Below are 19171 nucleotides of genomic sequence, written 5' to 3'. Positions count from 1 at the left end.
ACTATTTGCATTGCTATCCAGACTATTTGCATCTCGCGTTACATCTACTGGTATGGATAGGCTAAAATGCATTACTTCACAATGGGATTTGTTTTCTTCTCCCAGACACATTTTTTTGTGGGGGGCAAAAGCCGGCTAATGGAAACCTTGGTGTCTGTGTGTGTGTGTGTGTGTGTGTGCGTATGACCGGATTGAGAAGTTGATGAAGAAGGCAGGCAGCATCCAGGGAGAGGAGGAGCAGAATGAACAGATGAAGGCTCTGGAGGGCAGTGCCATGAAGAACAAGAGGACTGGAACCTTCATGCAGCATGACAGCTCAGCCTGGAGCAGGGGTATGAGATACTACAGACCTTTGCTGTACTGTCCTGTGCTAACTGTCCTGTTTGTAACATTGTAGACATTAAAACAAATTACTATCAACTGTTGTTGATTGGCAATATTCTATTATACAGTGGGGCAAAAAAGTATTTAGTCAGCCACCAATTGTGCAAGGTCTCCCACTTAAAAAGATGAGAGAGGCCTGTAATTTTCATCATAGGTACACTTCAACTATGACAGACAAAATGAAAAAAAAAAATCTTCACAAGGTTTTCACACACTGTTGCTGGTATTTTGGCCCATTCCTCCATGCAGATCTCCTCTAGAGCAGTGATGTTTTGGGGCTGTTGCCCGGCAACACGGACTTTCAACTCCCTCCAAAGATTTTCTATGGGGTTGAGATCTGGAGACTGGCTAGGCCACTCCAGGACCTTGAAATGCTTCTTACGAAGCCACTCCTTTGTTGCCCGGGCGGTGTGTTTGGGATCATTGTCATGCTGAAATACCCAGCCACGTTTCATCTTCAATGCCCTTGCTGATGGAAGGAGGTTTTCACTCAAAATCTCACGATACATGGCCCATTTCATTCTTTCCTTTACACGGATCAGTCGTCCTGGTCCCTTTGCATAAAAACAGCCCCAAAGCATGATGTTTCCACCCCCATGCTTCACAGTAGGTATGGTGTTCTTTGGATGCAACTCAGCATTCTTTGTCCTCCAAACACGACGAGTTGAGTTTTTACCAAAAAGTTATATTTTGGTTTCATCTGACCATATGACATTCTCCCAATCTTCTTCTGGATCATCCAAATGCTCTCTAGCAAACTTCAGATGGGCCTGGACATGTACTGGCTTAAGCAGGGAGACACGTCTGGCACTGCAGGATTTGAGTCCCTGGCGGCAGTGTGTTACTGATGGTAGGCTTTGTTACTTTGGTCCCAGCTCTCTGCAGGTCATTCACTAGGTCCCACCGTGTGGTTCTGGGATTTTTGCTCACCGTTCTTGTGATCATTTTGACCCCACGGGGTGAGATCTTGCGTGGAGCCCCAGATCGAGGGAGATTATCAGTGGTCTTGTATGTCTTCCATTTCCTAATAATTGCTCCCACAGTTGATTTCTTCAAACCAAGCTGCTTACCTATTGCAGATTCAGTCTTCCCAGCCTGGTGGAGGTCTACAATTTTGTTTCTGGTGTCCTTTGACAGCTCTTTGGTCTTGGCCATAGTGGAGTTTGGAGTGGGACTGTTTGAGGTTGTGGACAGGTGTCTTTTATACTGATAACAAGTTCAAACAGGTGCCATTAATACAGGTAACGAGTGGAGGACAGAGGAGCCTCTTAAAGAAGAAGTTACAGGTCTGTGAGAGCCAGAAATCTTGCTTATTTGTAGGTGACCAAATACTTATTTTCCACCATAATTTGCAAATAAATAAATTAAAAATCCTACAATGTTATTTTCTGGATTTTTTTTTCTCATTTTGTCTGTCATAGTTGAAGTGTACCTATGATGAAAATTACAGGCCTCTCTCATCTTTTTAAGTGGGAGAACTTGCACAATTGGTGGCTGACTAAATACTTTTTTGCCCCACTGTATATGTATCATTGAATATGGATTGATTCTATTATATTATATCTATTATATATATTATATATTATATATCTATATATATCTATTATATATTCTCTTCTCTTCTACATTATTCTTAGCGGTGGCCCATGCTCATGAACTGACTGGACAGGAGGACCCCATTCTGCTGTACCCCATCGTCACCAACAGCCCTCTGAAGGCTGCTTTCAAAGATTGTACGTATTTATTAACCCTATCTCTGTCTTCCCTCTGTGTTTACTGTACCTGTCTTCCCTAGGTGTTTAGTGCCTTCAGAAAGTATTCACAGCCTTTGACGTTTTCTTCATTTTATATGCTTGTCATTAGCAAGGACAAGGGAGTGTTTTAGGATAAAAAGAAATGGAATAGAGCTAAGCACAAGCAAATCCTAGAGGAAAAGCTGGTTCAGTCTGCTTTCCAACAGACACTGAGAGACAAATTCACCTTTCAGCAGGACAATAACCTAAAACACAACGGCAAATATATACTGGAATTGCTTACCAAGACCTACTTGAATGTTCCTGAGTGGCCTAGTTACAGTTTTAAGTCAAATTGGCTTGAAAATCTATGGCAAGACTTAAAAATGATCTGTCTAGCAATGGTCAACAAGCAATTTGACAAAGATTACATTTTTTCAATAATAGTGCAAAAATTGTACAATCCAAGGTGTGCAAAGCTCTTAGAGACTTACCCAGAAATAATCACAGCTGTAATCGCTGTCTAAGGTGATCCTAACATGTATTGACTCAGGGATATGAATACTTATGTAAATTTGATATTTCTATATTTTATTTTCAATAAATGTGTAAAGATTTTTAAAAACATGTTTTCACCTTTTGAGAAAAAATATATGTAGGCTGTAACACAACAAAATATTGAATAAGTCAAGGGGTATGAATACTTTCTGAAGGCACTTTGTGTATGTGTCTGTCTGTACTGTATGATCAATGAGTATTTGGCCTGTGTTTCAGTGATGAAGTTCAAGCGCAAGGCGTGCTTCATGGAGTTTGCTGTGCTGCTGCTCCAGAGGACCATGCAGGCAGACCATCTAGAGCTGGTCCTGCAGTGGGGACACGACATATTTGGCTGGCTTAGCAGGTACTGTATAGTACCGCCCTCTAAGTACTATTATCACATTTTAGTTAGTGGACCTGCGTGGACCTCTGTGGACCAGTTTAGTGGACTTGCGTGGTTCTGACAGACATTTTTGCTTATAAATCGATCTGTGGACACGGTAGGATTCACACAGACACAGGAGTATGTCTCTTCTGCCTGTGTGTAGCAGGATGTGAAATCTGACACCACTTGAAGCTGGGCTGTCCCTCCTATCATTTCATTTGCTCTACCGACTGTCCATCAACTCCTGACTGAACTCTAACTAACAACTAACGCAGCAGGAGAGAGTGGTTTCGTCATTGTAACACATTCAGAGATAAATTAATAGCCAGTAATCTAAAATAATTAATATATTTTAAACAAAAAAACACTTTCTGTTTGCCATAGACAGACAGTATTAATGAGATGAAAGGCGACTTCCTAGTTTAGATATATTTTCCCTAACACTGACAAGCTGACCAAACCGCTCGTACCCCTGCGTGCTCCATAATGCCCGTGTTGATTTTGTACCCCCACACCAGACACGATCAGGACACGCAGGTTGAAATATCATAACAAACTGAACCAATTATATTAATTTGGGGACAGGTTGAAAAGCATTAAGCATTTATTTAGCTAGCTAGTCCTGGGATATAAACATTTGGTTGTTATTTTACCTGAAATGCACAAGTCCTCTACTGCGACAATTAATACACAGATAAAACGGTAAACCGAATTCCTTTCTCGTCATCTCTCCTCCTTCTACAGTATTCTTTTTTACTTCTTTGGACTTTATATGGAGGTTGGGTACCAACTTTACGGTGCGTTACTGACTGGAGTGTGGACGTCAGTTCATCTTTCAATCACCCACGTGGGTATGTGCTCCTAAAACCAGTGAGGAGATGGCACGTGGGTATATGCTAAAAACCAAAGAGGAGATTTGAGAGGCAGGACTTGCAGTGCATTGAGTGTCACAAATACGACTTTCCCGAAGCGGATCCTCTGTTTGGCCCACCACCCAGGACAATGGATCGGATCCCAGCCGGCGACCCAAAACAACCGCGCCGCAGAAGGGGCAGACGGCACGGTCTTCTGGTCAGGCTCCATAGACAGGCACATCGCGCACCGCTCTCGAGCATACTACTCACCAATATCCAGTCTCTTGACAACAAGGTAGACGAAATCCGAGCAAGGGTTGCCTTCCAGAGAGACATCAGAGACTGTAACGTTCTTTGTTTCACGGAAACATGGCTCACTCGAGACACGCTATCGGAGTTGGTACAGCCACCTGGTTTCTTCACGCATCGCGCCGACAGAAACAAGCATCTCTCTGGTAAGAAGAAGGGTGGGGTGTATGCATTTTGATTAACGAGACGTGGTGTGATCATAACAACATACAGGAACTCAAGTCCTTTTGTTCACCTGACTTAGAATTCCTCACAATCAAATGCCAACCGCATTATCTACCAAGAGAATCCTCTTCGATCATAATCACAGCCGTGTGTATACCCCCAAGCAGACACCTCGACGGCCCTGAAAAAATGTAATTGGACTATGTAAACTGGAAACCACATATCCTGAGGTTCCATTTATTGTAGCTGGGGATTTTAACAAGGCTATTCTGAAAACAAGGCTCCCTAAATTTTATCAGCATATCGATTGCGCGACCTGGGCTGGTAAAACCCTAGATCATTGTTATTCTAACTTCCGCGACGCATATAAAGCCCTCCCCGCCCTCCTTTCGGAAAAGCTGACCATGGCTCCATTTTGTTGCTCGCAGCCTATAGACAAAAACTAAAAACGGAAGCACTCGTGCTCAGGTCTGTTCAATGCTGGTCCGACCAATCGGATTCCACGCTTCAAGATTGCTTTGATCACGTGGACTGGGATATGTTCCGGATAGCGTCGAACCACTACATTGATGAATACGCTGATTCGGGAGGCGAGTTTATTAGCAAGTGCATCGGTGATGTTGTACCCACAGCATCTATTAAAACATTCCCCAACCAGAAACCGTGGATTGATGGCAGCAGTCGCGCAAAATTGAAAGCGCGAACCACTGCTTTTAATCAGGGCAAGGTGACCGGAAACATGACTGAATACAAACAGTGTAGCTATTCCCTCCGCAAGGTAATCAAACAAGCTAAGCGCCAGTATAGAGACAAAGTAGAGTCGCAATTCAACGGCAATGACACAAGAGGTATGTGGCAGGGTCTATGGACCATGATGTCTCGCTCCCAGACAAACTAAACAACTTCTTTGCTCGCTTTGAGGACAATACAGTGCCACTGACACGGCCCCCTACCAAAACTTGCGGGCTCTCCTTCACTGCAGCCAACATGAATAAAACATTGAAACGTGTTAACCCCCGCAAGGCTGCAGGCCCAGACAGCATCCCCAGCCGTGTCCTCAGCACATGCGCAGACCAGCTGGCTGGTGTGTTTACGGACATATTCAATCAATCCTTATCCCAGTCTGCTGTTCCCACATGCTTCAAGATGGCTACCATTGTTCCTGTTCCCAAGAAAGCTAAGGTAACTGAGATAAATGACTACCGCCCCGTAGCACTCACTTCCGTCATCATGAAGTGCTTTGAGAGACTAGTCAAGGATCATATCACCTCCACCCTAACTGACACCCTAGTCTTGGCCATTGTGGAGAGGTTGGAGTCTGTTTGATTGGGTGTGTGAACAGGTGTCTTTAATACAGGTAACGTGTTCAAGCAGGTGCAGTTAATACAGGTAATGAGTGGAGAACAGGAGGGCTTCTTAAAGAAAAACTAACAGGTCTGTGAGAGCCGGAATTCTTACTGGTTGGTAGGTGATCAAATACTTATGTCATGCAATAAAATGCAAATAAATTACTTAAAAATCATACAATGTGATTTTCTGGATTTTTGTTTTAGATTCCGTGTCTCACAGTTGAAGTGTACCTATGATAAAAATTACAGACCTCTACATGCTTTGTAAGTAGGAAAACCTGCAAAATCGGCAGTGTATCAAATATAAGTAATTTCAAACCATACAGTTTTGTTGAATATGAAATACATCATATTAAACATTTCATATTTTCATTATATTTCTGCTGTGTACTTGAGCTCAAAAGTGACTACACCTCAGCAATGTATAACTATTTTTACCAGAAAGGTGAGATTTTAACCTTTCTTGGAGTTTGCAGCATTACTAGTTATTATGTATTTGTATTTATTAAGGATCCCCATTAGCTGCTGGAAAGGCAGCAGCTTCTCTTCCTGGTGTCCAAACACAAGGCATTTACATTACATATACAGTTCCAGTAAAAAGTTTTTGAGACACCTACTCATTGCAGGGATTTTCTTCATTTTTACTATTTTCTACAGACTTGTTAGATTTTTGTGACTGCACTTGAAGAAACTTTCAAAATTCTTCAAATTTTCCGGATTGACTAACCTTCATGTCTTAAAGTAATGGTGGACTGTCGCTTATTTGAGCTGTTCTTGTCATAATATGGACTTGGTATTTTACCAAATAGGGCTACCACCCCTACCTTGTCATGTCAAGAGTGTGCAAAGCTGTCATCAAGGCAAAGGGTGGCTACTTTGGAGAATCTCAAATATAAAACATATTTTGATTTGTTTAACACTTTTTTGGTTACTACATGAGTCCATATGTGTTATGTTTTCACTATTATTCTACAAAAAAATTAAGAAAAACCCTTGAATGAGTAGGTGTGTCCAACTTTTGACTGGTACTGTAAAACAACAGATAAAACAGTACAAATGTTAAAACAGTACATCATATAACATTATTACACCACTAAATATCTACAATACAAAATGTATAGTACCACCATACAACAATATTACAGTGTAGGTGTGTTTAGAGTGCGTGTGCTGTCGCTTGTGTGTGTCTCTTCACAGTCCCCACTTTATGGCCCTCATGATAAATAATTACTTTTGGGGATTACGTCGATTACAATTTTGATTATCTTTAGTTACATTTAAGAGTTTAAAGAATGATGTACAGTATGTTGTTGTTGTTTTAGGGCTCTGATTTATATATACCAAGTGACAGACCAGTGACAGACGAGGACAAACACTTGCGGGGTCAGACTCAGAACCCAAATGTATGTGATGTGGTGTGTGTGTGTGTGTGTGTGTGTGACAGGAGGGATGAGGGACTGACAGGGCTTAAGAAGGGCCCAGGGGACAGATCAACCTCAGGGAAAGAACTGAAGAAGTACTCCTCCTCCATCATGGAGTACAAGGTGAGCTCAGCTAAAATCCTTCCCTTTTCTTTTCTGTCCCTCCCATGAAGCTATTGCAGAAGAATAATTCAATAAATCTGACAGCCGTTTGTTATCCCCTTTAGAAGAATAAAGCTAGTACATTCTGGAGTGACAAGAAGAGGAAAGAGCTTCTCCAGAAGAAACAACTGACTGCTCTGAAAGCACAGAACACAGAGAGGTGGGTACTGTAATGCTTGTCTTCGTCCTCCTCTAACGAGGAGTAAGAAATGTCAGACCAATGCGCATCGTGGTAGGTGTCCATATTGTATTTAATACGAATACTGAACACTTGAACAAAAACAATAAAATGACAAAAACAAACAGTCCTGAACGGTGAAGCAGAACACAGAACAGAAAATAATCACCCACAACTCAAAGGTGAAACCAGGCTACCTAAGTATGGTTCTCAATCAGGGACAACGATTGACAGCTGCCTCTGATTGAGAACCATACCAGGCCAAACACAGAAATCCCAAATTATAGAAAAAAGAACATAGACTGCCCACCCCAACTCACGCCCTGACCATACTAAAACAAAGGAACTAAGGTCAGAACGTGACAGGTACAGTACTTTTACAGCAACTGTCTCTCTTTGTGCTTATGACCAATTACTGTTCAGCATTTACCCCAATTGCATGAGTGTTGTTTATGCAAGTGTACATGTGTGTCCTTACCTGCATGTATGCTCCGCTCACATCTGTGTGTCAGGGAGTGTAAGGCGGTGGACACCATGCTGAACCAGCTAGCCCCCCTGGTGCGCCGTCACCAGCGTCGGAGGCGTCTGAGACAGGTGTGTTCTGAGGAGTGGTTGTGGAGGTGTCACCTCAACCTTAGCATCGCCAGGGCTCACCTGGGACTACTGAGAAGGAGCCTGGAGAACCACCAGGGCCTTGGGGCCCAACAACACAGGTAAATATAGACACAAACACACACATGCATACATACACATATACACACACACATACAGATCACTGTTTTCCACATATACATACTGTACCCTTGTCACGCTATCATTCCCTACAGATTGTACTGTGCTGGCTCAGATGTTTTCACAGTCACTGTCCTTTCCAGCACGATTCGCTAAGAGTGTAGCTAAAAGTGAGCTGAGCTAGCCCTATAACGTATCTGGTGCCAGCTCACTTTTAAGCAAGCATAGGAGTTAGCTACATTTCTGTGTTTTATTGATTGTACATATATGTACAATATTTTTGTGTACATTTTACAACAACGACAATAGACCATGATGACATTTTTGTTCTTGTAGCTACAGCCAGCTGCCTCCGTCGTTGTTCTCCCTGGCCCACTCTGGTACTCTGGTGAGGTGGAGGAACATGCATCAGCACATCGGAGTCCCTGACCTGATCCCCCCGCCCCCCAAAGCCACGCCCCAGCCCTGCCTCAGAGCCATCCTCCACAAGGCCAAGGAGAGCGGACAGGGTAAGGAAATAACTAACTAAACCAGCTAACTGTCATCAACACTCTCTCCCTCTCCCTGTCTCTCTTTTTTTCTCTTTTGCTGTCTATATCTCTCTCTTTCACTCTCTCTCCCTCTCCCTATGTCTCTTTTTTTGACCCATCACCAGAGGGGTCACACATCAGAGGACAAGAACATTCTTCCTATCTTTCACTCTTTCTCTCTCCACCCTTCAGCTGCCACCACCACCAGTGGAGAGGACTTCAGCACGACAGAGAGCAGTGAGCAGGACAGTGAGCAGGACTCTCCCCGTACCCAGCCGGCTGTGGACTCGGACTATAGTGAGCCCTCAGTGATGAATACTTCCCCGACCAGACGCACTTCCACTCAGCTGCTGGAGTCACTCAACAAGGCTGCCCTGCACCTCCGCAGAGCCATGGTACCTGATATACACACACAAACAGACACAGATGCATATACACACGAACACACACACACATACAAACAGGCAACAAAAATTAAATAATCATGCACTGTATGTATGCATACATGCGCCCACACACACTCCAAAATGTAAACCGTAACGTCAGTACAAACAATATCTGTATTTTTGTTGAGAGTGTAATATGTTTGGCAATGACCTGTATATTGGTATGTTTATGTATGGTATTTTTGAAGGGTGTGTGTGTGTTTGTAAACAGGTACTTGCCCATCGTGGGGGCCACTGGACAACGTTGCAGTGTGTGTGTCGGACACTATGGGACCAGGGCTGTACCATCACTCTACTAGTAGACAGGGGTACATCCATGGAGCCCCCCATCCCTTTAACATTGGACCAGCTCAACACTGTCCTCACCCCTTTGTTTGAGCTGGCTACAGACCTCGTCATGAACATGATGGAGACGATGCAGGTCTCACTTTATCACTTTACTCTTACTTGCTTTTGAGCTCGATTATTGTTCAACTCCTAAACATACTAATTTGTCTACACAACTTCACCAAACACTTGATATTGCTAAAGTAACATCCAAGTAATGTATAAACTAATGTACAGTGGGGTCCGAAATTATTGACACCCTTGATAAAGAAAAGCAAAAATGACTGTATATAATAAATAATTCAAATGCTGAGCTACACTGAGTACAAAACATATTTGGAACACCTGCAGGTTCCATGACATAGACTGAGCTGGTGAATCCAGGCTTATTGATGTCAGTCATTATTAGGAAGGTGTTCCTAATGTTTGGTATACTCAGTGTTTATTGTAAGCAAAAAAAGGGACATTATATTATTTTATACTAATGCTATTGCTCAGAGATATAACTTTTGTTTAACAGGTAATATATACTGAACAAAAATATAATCGTACATACAACAATTTAAAGGATTTGACTGAGTTACAGTTAAATCCTTTAACAGTTATACGTACTGCCAAATTCTCTAAAACGTCCTTGGATGCGACTTATGGTAGAGACAATAACGTAACATTTTCTGACAACGGCTCTGGTGGAAATTCCTGCAGTCAGCATGCCAATTGCACGCTCCCTCAAAGCTTGAGACATCTGTGGCAGGCATTGTGTTGTGTGACAAAACTGCACATTTTAGAGTGGCCTTTTATTTTCCCCAGCACAAGATGCACCTGTGTAATGATCATGCTGTTTAATCAGCTTCTTGATATGGCTTCGTGATTATTGCAGCTCAATGGCGATAACTTTTGTTGACAATTTTGGAAACAAAACATGAGGATGGGATCCACCCAAATCATTTGGGTTCCTGGATCCTTTCACAGCATTATAAGGCTGCGTTGAGACAATGACTTATCAATGACCCATGTCCAGCTCAGTTAATCCCTACCATTGGCCGCTGAGTTATCATAATGCTTTAGCAAATGTACATTATACCAGGGGCATTGGTAGAAACAATGTACGTAACCCAATTTATGTCCCGCTAACTGCCCTGAATGCCTCTGCTGATCCTACAACTATTTTATGCAGCAATTATGTGTCTATGAAACAGATTTAGGCTGTTATCACTGAGGCAGTGTGCCCTAGTAGGAAGTCCTCTGTGTGCAGCTCACCCTGCACCAACATAAATAACAGGGGAATATCTACTGCTGCTATGCTTCCCAGTAAAGCAATGAAAACTAGCTTATCTAGCTTAAGAAACAAGGTTCATGAAATTAATAACTTGCTAGTAACAGATGACATTCATATTCTGTCTATCTCTGAAACTCACTTAGATAATACCTTTGATGATACAGTGGTAGCAATACATGGTTATAACATTTACTGAAAAGACAGAAATGCCAATGGTGGAGGTGTTGCAGTCTACATTAAGGACCACATTCCTGTTAAGATTAGAGAGGATCTCATGTTAAATACTGTTGAAGTAATATGGCTACAGGTTCATAGCTTCTTTACTGGCAAATCGTTCGTATCAGCTATCCTTTAGCTCGAAAATCTATCGCCAGTTTTGTACGGCGCAGCGTGGCTCGGAACGGAACATACCGGACCAATTTTTCTCTCCATGTCCCTGGATTTCAACCGCTAACTCTGGACATTCATACCTGGATCTCACAGCTAGCTAGCTGCTATCCGTGTGACTATCGGCTTTCGTCGATTCCGGAGCAAACACCAATTATTCCGGAGCTAGCCAGCTCCGTCAATCACTCCTGAGTTCCATCAATCACTCCTGGGCTGCAGTCACCTATCCGGACCCGTTTTACTGCCTACGCGGAGCCCCACCGGGCCTTCACAACTGGACTGCCGACGTTATCTACCCGAAGGAGTTATCCGGCTGGCTCCTCCGTCGCGACGTTACCTGAACGCCCATCTGCGGCCTGCTAACCGTTAGCTGTCTTATCGGCTGCTATCTGAATAGACAATCGGACAATTTATTTATTTATTTGTATTATTATTATTATTATGTTTTCTTCTTGGGCCTCTATAACTATATCTATTGTTTTTATTTTTGTTATTGTTGTGTGATTTGGATTAATCCCCTCTACCACACGGAACCCCACTAATCTACTGACGGAACGCAAGAGGTGGCTAATAACAGACCTCCATCCTATGCTAGCTTGCTACCGATGGCCGGGCTAGCTGTCTAAATCGCCGTGACCCCCAACCAACCTCTCCACTCACCGGACCCTTTTGATCACTCGACTAAGCATGCCTCTCCTTAATGTCAATATGCCTTGTCCATTGCTGTTCTGGTTAGTATTTATTGGCTTATTTCACTGTAGAGCCTCTAGTCCTGCTCACTATACCTTATCCAACCTATTAGTTCCACCACCCACACATGCAATGACATCTCCTGGTTTCAATGATGTTTCTAGAGACAATATCTCTCTCTTCATCACTCAATACCTAGGTTTACCTCCACTGTATTCACATCCTACCATACCTTTGTCTGTACATTATACCTTGATGCTATTTTATCGCCCCCAGAAACCTCCTTTTACTCTCTGTTCCAGACGTTCTAGACGACCAATTCTTATTGCTTTTAGCCGCACCCTTATTCTACTCCTCCTATGTTCCTCTGGCGATGTAGAGGTGAATCCAGGCTCTGCAGTGCCTAGCTCCACTCCTATTCCCCAGGCGCTCTCTTTTGACGACTTCTGTAACAGTAATAGGCTTGGTTTCATGCATGTTAACATTAGAAGCCTCCTCCCTAAGTTTGTTCTATTCACTGCTTTAGCACACTCTGCCAACCCGGATGTTCTAGCTGTGTCTGAATCCTGGCTTAGGAAGACCACCAAAAATTCTGAAATTTTAATTCCAAACTACAACATTTTCAGACAAGATAGAACTGCCAAAGGGGGCGGTGTTGCAATCTACTGCAAAGATAGCCTGCAGAGTTCTGTCCTACTATCCAGGTCTGTACCCAAACAATTTGAACTTCTACTTTTAAAAATCCACCTCTCTAAAAACAAGTCTCTCACCGTTGCCGCCTGCTATAGACCACCCTCTGCCCCCAGCTGTGCTCTGGACACCATATGTGAACTGATTGCCCCCCATCTATCTTCAGAGCTCGTGCTGCTAGGCGACCTAAATTGGAACATGCTTAACACCCCAGCCATCCTACAATCTAAACTTGATGCCCTCAATCTCACACAAATTATCAATGAACCTACCAGGTACCTCCTAGAAACCATTATACACAGGCAGTTAGAAAAGCCAAGGCTAGCTTTTTCAAGCAGAAATTTTCTTCCTGCAACACTAACTCAAAAAAGTTCTGGGACACTGTAAAGTCCATGGAGAATAAGAACACCTCCTCCCAGCTGCCCACTGCACTGAAGATAGGAAACACTGTCACCACTGATAAATCCACCATAATTGAGAATTTCAATAAGCATTTTTCTACGGCTGGCCATGCTTTCCACCTGGCTACTCCTAACCCGGTCAACAGCACTGCACCCCCAACAGCAACTCGCCCAAGCCTTCCCCATTTCTCCTTCTCCCAAATCCGTTCAGCTGATGTTCTGAAAGAGCTGCAAAATCTGGACCCCTACAAATCAGCCGGGCTAGACAATCTGGACCCTTTCTTTCTAAAATTATCTGCCGAAATTGTTGCCACCCCTATTACTAGCCTGTTCAACCTCTCTTTCGTGTCGTCTGAGATTCCCAAAGATTGGAAAGCAGCTGCGGTCATCCCCCTCTTCAAAGGGGGACACTCTTGACCCAAACTGCTACAGACCTATATCTATCCTATCATGCCTTTCTAAGGTCTTCGAAAGCCAAGTCAACAAACAGATTACCGACCATTTCGAATCTCACCATACCTTCTCTGCTATGCAATCTGGTTTCAGAGCTGGTCATGGGTGCACCTCAGCCACGCTCAAGGTCCTAAACGATATCTTAACCGCCATCGATAAGAAACATTACTGTGCAGCCGTATTCATTGATCTGGCCAAGGCTTTCGACTCTGTCAATCACCACATCCTCATCGGCAGACTCGACAGCCTTGGTTTCTCAAATGATTGCCTCGCCTGGTTCACCAACTACTTCTCTGATAGAGTTCAGTGTGTCAAATCGGAGGGTCTGCTGTCCGGACCTCTGGCAGTCTCTATGGGGGTGCCACAGGGTTCAATTCTTGGACCGACTCTCTTCTCTGTATACATCAATGAGGTCGCTCTAGCTGCTGGTGAGTCTCTGATCCACCTCTACGCAGACGACACCATTCTGTATACTTCTGGCCCTTTTTTGGACACTGTGTTAACAACCCTCCAGGCAAGCTTCAATGCCATACAACTCCTTCCGTGGCCTCCAATTGCTCTTAAATACAAGTAAAACTAAATGCATGCTCTTCAACCGATCGCTACCTGCACCTACCCGCCTGTCCAACATCACTACTCTGGACGGCTCTGACTTAGAATATGTGGACAACTACAAATACTTAGGTGTCTGGTTAGACTGTAAACTCTCCTTCCAGACCCATATCAAACATCTCCAATCCAAAGTTAAATCTAGAATTGGCTTCCTATTTCGCAACAAAGCATCCTTCACTCATGCTGCCAAACATACCCTTGTAAAACTGACCATCCTACCAATCCTCGACTTTGGCGATGTCATTTACAAAATAGCCTCCAATACCCTACTCAAATTGGATGCAGTCTATCACAGTGCAATCCGTTTTGTCACCAAAGCCCCATATACTACCCACCATTGCGACCTGTACGCTCTCGTTGGATGGCCCTCGCTTCATACTCGTCGCCAAACCCACTGGCTCCATGTCATCTACAAGACCCTGCTAGGTAAAGTCCCCCCCTTATCTCAGCTCGCTGGTCACCATAGCATCTCCCACCTGTAGCACACGCTCCAGCAGGTATATCTCTCTAGTCACCCCCAAAACCAATTCTTTCTTTGGCCGCCTCTCCTTCCAGTTCTCTGCTGCCAATGACTGGAACGAACTACAAAAATCTCTGAAACTGGAAACACTTATCTCCCTCACGAGCTTTAAGCACCAACTGTCAGAGCAGCTCACAGATTACTGCACCTGTACATAGCCCACCTATAATTTAGCCCAAACAACTACCTCTTTCCCTACTGTATTTAATTTATTTATTTATTTTGCTCCTTTGCACCCCATTATTTTTATTTCTACTTTGCACATTCTTCCATTGCAAATCTACCATTCCAGTGTTTTGCTTACTATATTGTATTTACTTTGCCACCATGGCCTTTTTTTTGCCTTTACCTCCCTTCTCACCTCATTTGCTCACATCGTATATAGACTTGTTTATACTGTGTTATTGACTGTATGTTTGTTTTACTCTAACACGATACATCCAAGTATTTCTGACCAAACTATTATTTACAAGAATTGTAATTTTGAATTCCGCGTGTGGAGGAGGTGAAAAAAGTATTGTCTATCAACAATGACAAGCCACCAGGATCTGACAACTTGGATGGAAAATTCCTGAGGATAATAGCAGACGACATTGTCACTCCTATTTTCCATATCTTCAATGTAAGCCTACTTGAAAGAAAGTGTGTGCCCTCAGGTCTGGAGGGAAGCAAAAGTCATTCCCCTACCTAAGAATAGTAAAGCCCCCTTTACTGGCTCAAATAGACGACCAATCAGCCTGTTACCAACCCTTTGTTAGCTTTAAGAAAAAATTATGTTTGGCCTGATACAATGCTATTTCACAGTAATATACATTGCTAATGTTGTAAATTAATATTGTAGCTGGAAACTGCTCATTTACAATGGAATATCTACATAGGCGTACAGAGGCCCATTATCAGCAACCATCACTCCTGTGTTCCAATGGCACGTTGTCTTAACTAATCCAAGTTTATAATTTTATAAGGCTAAATGATCATTAGAAAACCCTTTTGCAATTATGTTAGCACAGCTGAAAGCTGAAAGCTGTGGTCCTGATTAAAGACGCAATAAAACTGGCCTTTAGACAGTCGTGTGGTCAAAAACAAGGACATTTCTAAGTGACCCCAAACTTTTGAAAGGTAGTGTACATACACACACATGATAACATACCCACTATACACACACGTACACATGGATTTTGTGTTGTAGATATGTGGTAGTGGAGTAGGGGCCTGAGGGCACACACTTAGTGTGTTGTGAATTCTGTATAACTGCATTAATTTTGCCGGACCCCAGGAAGAGTTGCTGCTTCCTTGGCAGAAATTAGCTTTTTGTCCATATGGAAAATGTCTGGGAAAACTTATATCAGCTCATGAAACATTGGACCAACACTTTACATGTTGCATTTATATTTTTTGTTCAGTAAATATCTATTTTTCAAAAACATAGGGGTCAAAATGATTGAAAACTGAGGCATCAATAATTTTGACCTCTACCTCTTTGAGAGAAAAAAAAGATTACTTGTTAAACAAAATGTCTTTCTTTGAGCAATTTTATTGTGTGAAATAATATAATGTCCCCATTTTTCCCCCATAAAATATAGCTCAGTATTTGAATTATTTATTTTATTCAGTCATTTTGTCTCATCAAGGGTGTCAATAATTTTGGGCCCCACTGTATGTACGTATGTACATTACATTGAAACACACTTCATGTTTTGTACAAAAATCTTTAACTTGAGTCGAAAATATAATTAAATAGTTGACACCACTATTATACCATGTGAATAATTGTACTTTTGTGTGTCTGTTTCCCTCTATCCATCCTTAGCTCTGGCAGGTGTTTGAATTGGAGGATGAGGAGATGGAGGCCAGCATGCACTTCTCCGCCCCTCTGGATGACGGTACCCTGGTGGACCTGAGATGGATCAGGAGCCTCACCCTTCACACCCTTGAGCTGCTCTACCTCGAGGCTCGCTGGGAGACTCTGGCTCACCTCGCCCTGCTCTTCAACTCACACACACGGTAGGTAACATCCCTCACACACACACTCTCTCTCTCTTTTGCTCTCGCTCTTTCTCACACTCTCTTTCTCGCTCGCTCTCTCGCTCTTGCTCTCTTTCTCTTGCTCTCTCACTTTCTCGCTCTCCACACACTCACACAGACACACTACCTTTCTCTCTCTTGCTCTCTCCCTCTCGTTCTTGCTCTCCAAACACACACACACACACACACACACACTATCTCTCTCTCTCTCTTGCTCTCTCTCTTGCTCTCCATACACACGCAGTCGACCCTGCTCTTCAACTCACACACATAGTAGGTAGTTTCCATCCTGTCACAGGGAGGTGTGCGTGCCTGCCTGCCAGTACTGTCTCTGTCCTGTATGTTGTGCATCCCAGAGAGCGCTACACCCACATGATCACTCCTATCCTGGTCCACGCTCAGAGGAGACTGCTAGAGAGGATCAGCTACTTCGGAGGACCTCCGGTCCCTCAGCCACACTTCATCAAAACACAGAACATCACTGGAGAGAAGGTTAGAGGGAATAGACACAAACTTTTACCACCCAATGAACAGGGTGTCATACTTGAACTCAATGTCAGGACACTAATCCATTCCTAAGGCTTAGTGTGGACTAGAGGATAACTCTGCTTCTATGGGGTATGGTTTATAATGAATACTGTAGGGACAGAATTGAGACTACTGCTGTGTGTTAGGATGCTGTTTGTGTGTGTACAGTGTGTGTGTTGAACAGTCTCTACCCCTGCGTGTCAGATCACCTGTAAGAACTATGCAGGGAGACAGCTGCTGAATTGCTGGACTCCCCCTGCTGTGCCTGCCCCCAGACGAGGGTGCAACACTCCCACCAACCCAAACGCTGAGCTCCTGGAACTCTCTGGTACGGGTATCCAGTAGCAGCTGGAAATCAGTCAATCAATGAATCATATTTTATTGCTATAAGTCGATAAGCCTAACACTATTGATATAGGCCAACCTTATTATGCTATTTATTCCAGGGCTTGACATTAACTTTTTTATCTCTTGTCCTTTGGACAAGTAGGACAATTTTTTTTACTTGTCAAAGTTCAAGTCACTTGTCCCTCCAAAAATGTAAATGGTATTCCATTTCTACATCATTGTATAATGCAAGGAACCACTTTACAAAATAAAATGCATTAGTAGGCTACACTCTGCCTATTGGTTTCTGATGCATATTCAAGGAGAAGTGGGTAGCTGTATCCCAATATGGCGACATAGTATGGGCAAGTGGATGTGTCGAAAGGAAATTAGTGGGCTTGTCGAAAGGAAATTAGTGGGCTTGTCGAAAGGAAATTAGTGGGCTTGTCGAAAGGAAATTAGTGGGCTTGTCGAAAGGAAATTAGTGGGCTTGTCGAAAGGAAATTAGTGGGCTTGTCGAAAGGAAATTAGTGGGCTTGTCGAAAGGAAATTAGTGGGCTTGTCGAAAGGAAATTAGTGGGCTTGTCGAAAGGAAATTAGTGGGCTTGTCGAAAGGAAATTAGTGGGCTTGTCGAAAGGAAATTAGTGGGCTTGTCGAAAGGAAATTAGTGGGCTTGTCGAAAGGAAATTAGTGGGCTTGTCGAAAGGAAATTAGTGGGCTTGTCGAAAGGAAATTAGTGGGCTTGTCGAAAGGAAATTAGTGGGCTTGTCGAAAACGCTCTGCTGTAGGTTAGACTGTTTGATTGAGCAGTGCAATCAAAGTAGTGCAACTACCGTACCGCAAGAGTTTGTACTTTGAGTGAATGAATTTGCGTCGTATTTCACTGTTGGTTTTATGTCACGAACCGACTCAAAGCCCGTAACAAAAGGGAGAACGTGGAGATAAGGAGTAACAAAATATATATTTATTAACTAAAGCAACTAAGGAAAATATACAATGGTGTGTGTAATCAGTAATATAAGTGAGTGTTTTGCATGCATGAATGTGATAATGCAGGGTGTTGAAAGGTGCCAAAGCAAGCAAACAAACAAACAAACGGCCACCAAGAACCACAACACAATCTACAAAGGTGTCTGCATGGAGAGAGTCTCCTCCATGAATGTGAAAGAGGTCTATTTATCCTGGGAGACACCTGGCCCAGGTGTTTCCCATGAAGCTGACGACCCTCCCAACTCCTCCCACCGGCATCCTAATAAGGAAACAAGAACAAAGACAGAATATGGCAGACAGAGTGGGAGGGTCGTCACATTCCCCCCCATAAAACCGGGGACCAACAAGGGCCCCGGAACAACGACACAGCCTCTGCGTCCCAAATTGACACAGCCTCTGCGTCCCAAATTGACACAGCCTCTGCGTCCCAAATTGACACAGCCTCTGCGTCCCAAATTGACACAGCCTCTGCGTCCCAAATTGACACAGCCTCTGCGTCCCAAATTGACACAGCCTCTGCGTCCCAAATTGACACAGCCTCTGCGTCCCAAATTGACACAGCCTCTGCGTCCCAAATTGACACAGCCTCTGCGTCCCAAATTGATGAGGGGTTGTGTGTTCACACCTCCACCTGCACCAACCAACCTCCTCCTCCTCCTCCCCAGACCTCAGCAACCTTTGCGCATAGGAAGCAATATTTAAGAGGAAAGAAGAACACAAGACCAGGAGGGAACAGACAGGAAAGATAGAACATGA

At 43.4% G+C, this 19171-nt stretch overlaps 1 protein-coding gene across 2 annotated transcripts in view; it reads left to right on the top strand.

Annotated features, from left to right (window-relative positions):
• The window catches only part of cfap54 (cilia and flagella associated protein 54), a 126815-nt gene that overhangs the window by 48447 nt on the left and 59197 nt on the right, over window positions 1–19171 (top strand). For both annotated transcript variants that reach the window (XR_006079195.1, XM_042300038.1), the window contains exons 27-38: window positions 200–332; window positions 2022–2117; window positions 2892–3018; window positions 7161–7260; window positions 7365–7459; window positions 7990–8190; window positions 8546–8718; window positions 8932–9134; window positions 9397–9606; window positions 16355–16548; window positions 16926–17061; window positions 17302–17425. Coding sequence is in view for 1 of the 2 variants with exons in the window: in XM_042300038.1 (XP_042155972.1) it covers window positions 200–332; window positions 2022–2117; window positions 2892–3018; window positions 7161–7260; window positions 7365–7459; window positions 7990–8190; window positions 8546–8718; window positions 8932–9134; window positions 9397–9606; window positions 16355–16548; window positions 16926–17061; window positions 17302–17425 (1792 nt within the window). In the remaining variant the exon portion in view is untranslated. The remainder of the gene's footprint in view (window positions 1–199; window positions 333–2021; window positions 2118–2891; window positions 3019–7160; window positions 7261–7364; window positions 7460–7989; window positions 8191–8545; window positions 8719–8931; window positions 9135–9396; window positions 9607–16354; window positions 16549–16925; window positions 17062–17301; window positions 17426–19171) is intronic.

Source organism: Oncorhynchus tshawytscha, linkage group LG17 (genome assembly GCF_018296145.1).
Source record: "Oncorhynchus tshawytscha isolate Ot180627B linkage group LG17, Otsh_v2.0, whole genome shotgun sequence".
Classification (NCBI taxonomy): domain Eukaryota; kingdom Metazoa; phylum Chordata; class Actinopteri; order Salmoniformes; family Salmonidae; genus Oncorhynchus; species Oncorhynchus tshawytscha.
The sequence above is the reverse complement of the archived record's forward strand: the minus strand, read 5'-3'. Positions and strand labels throughout refer to the sequence as shown.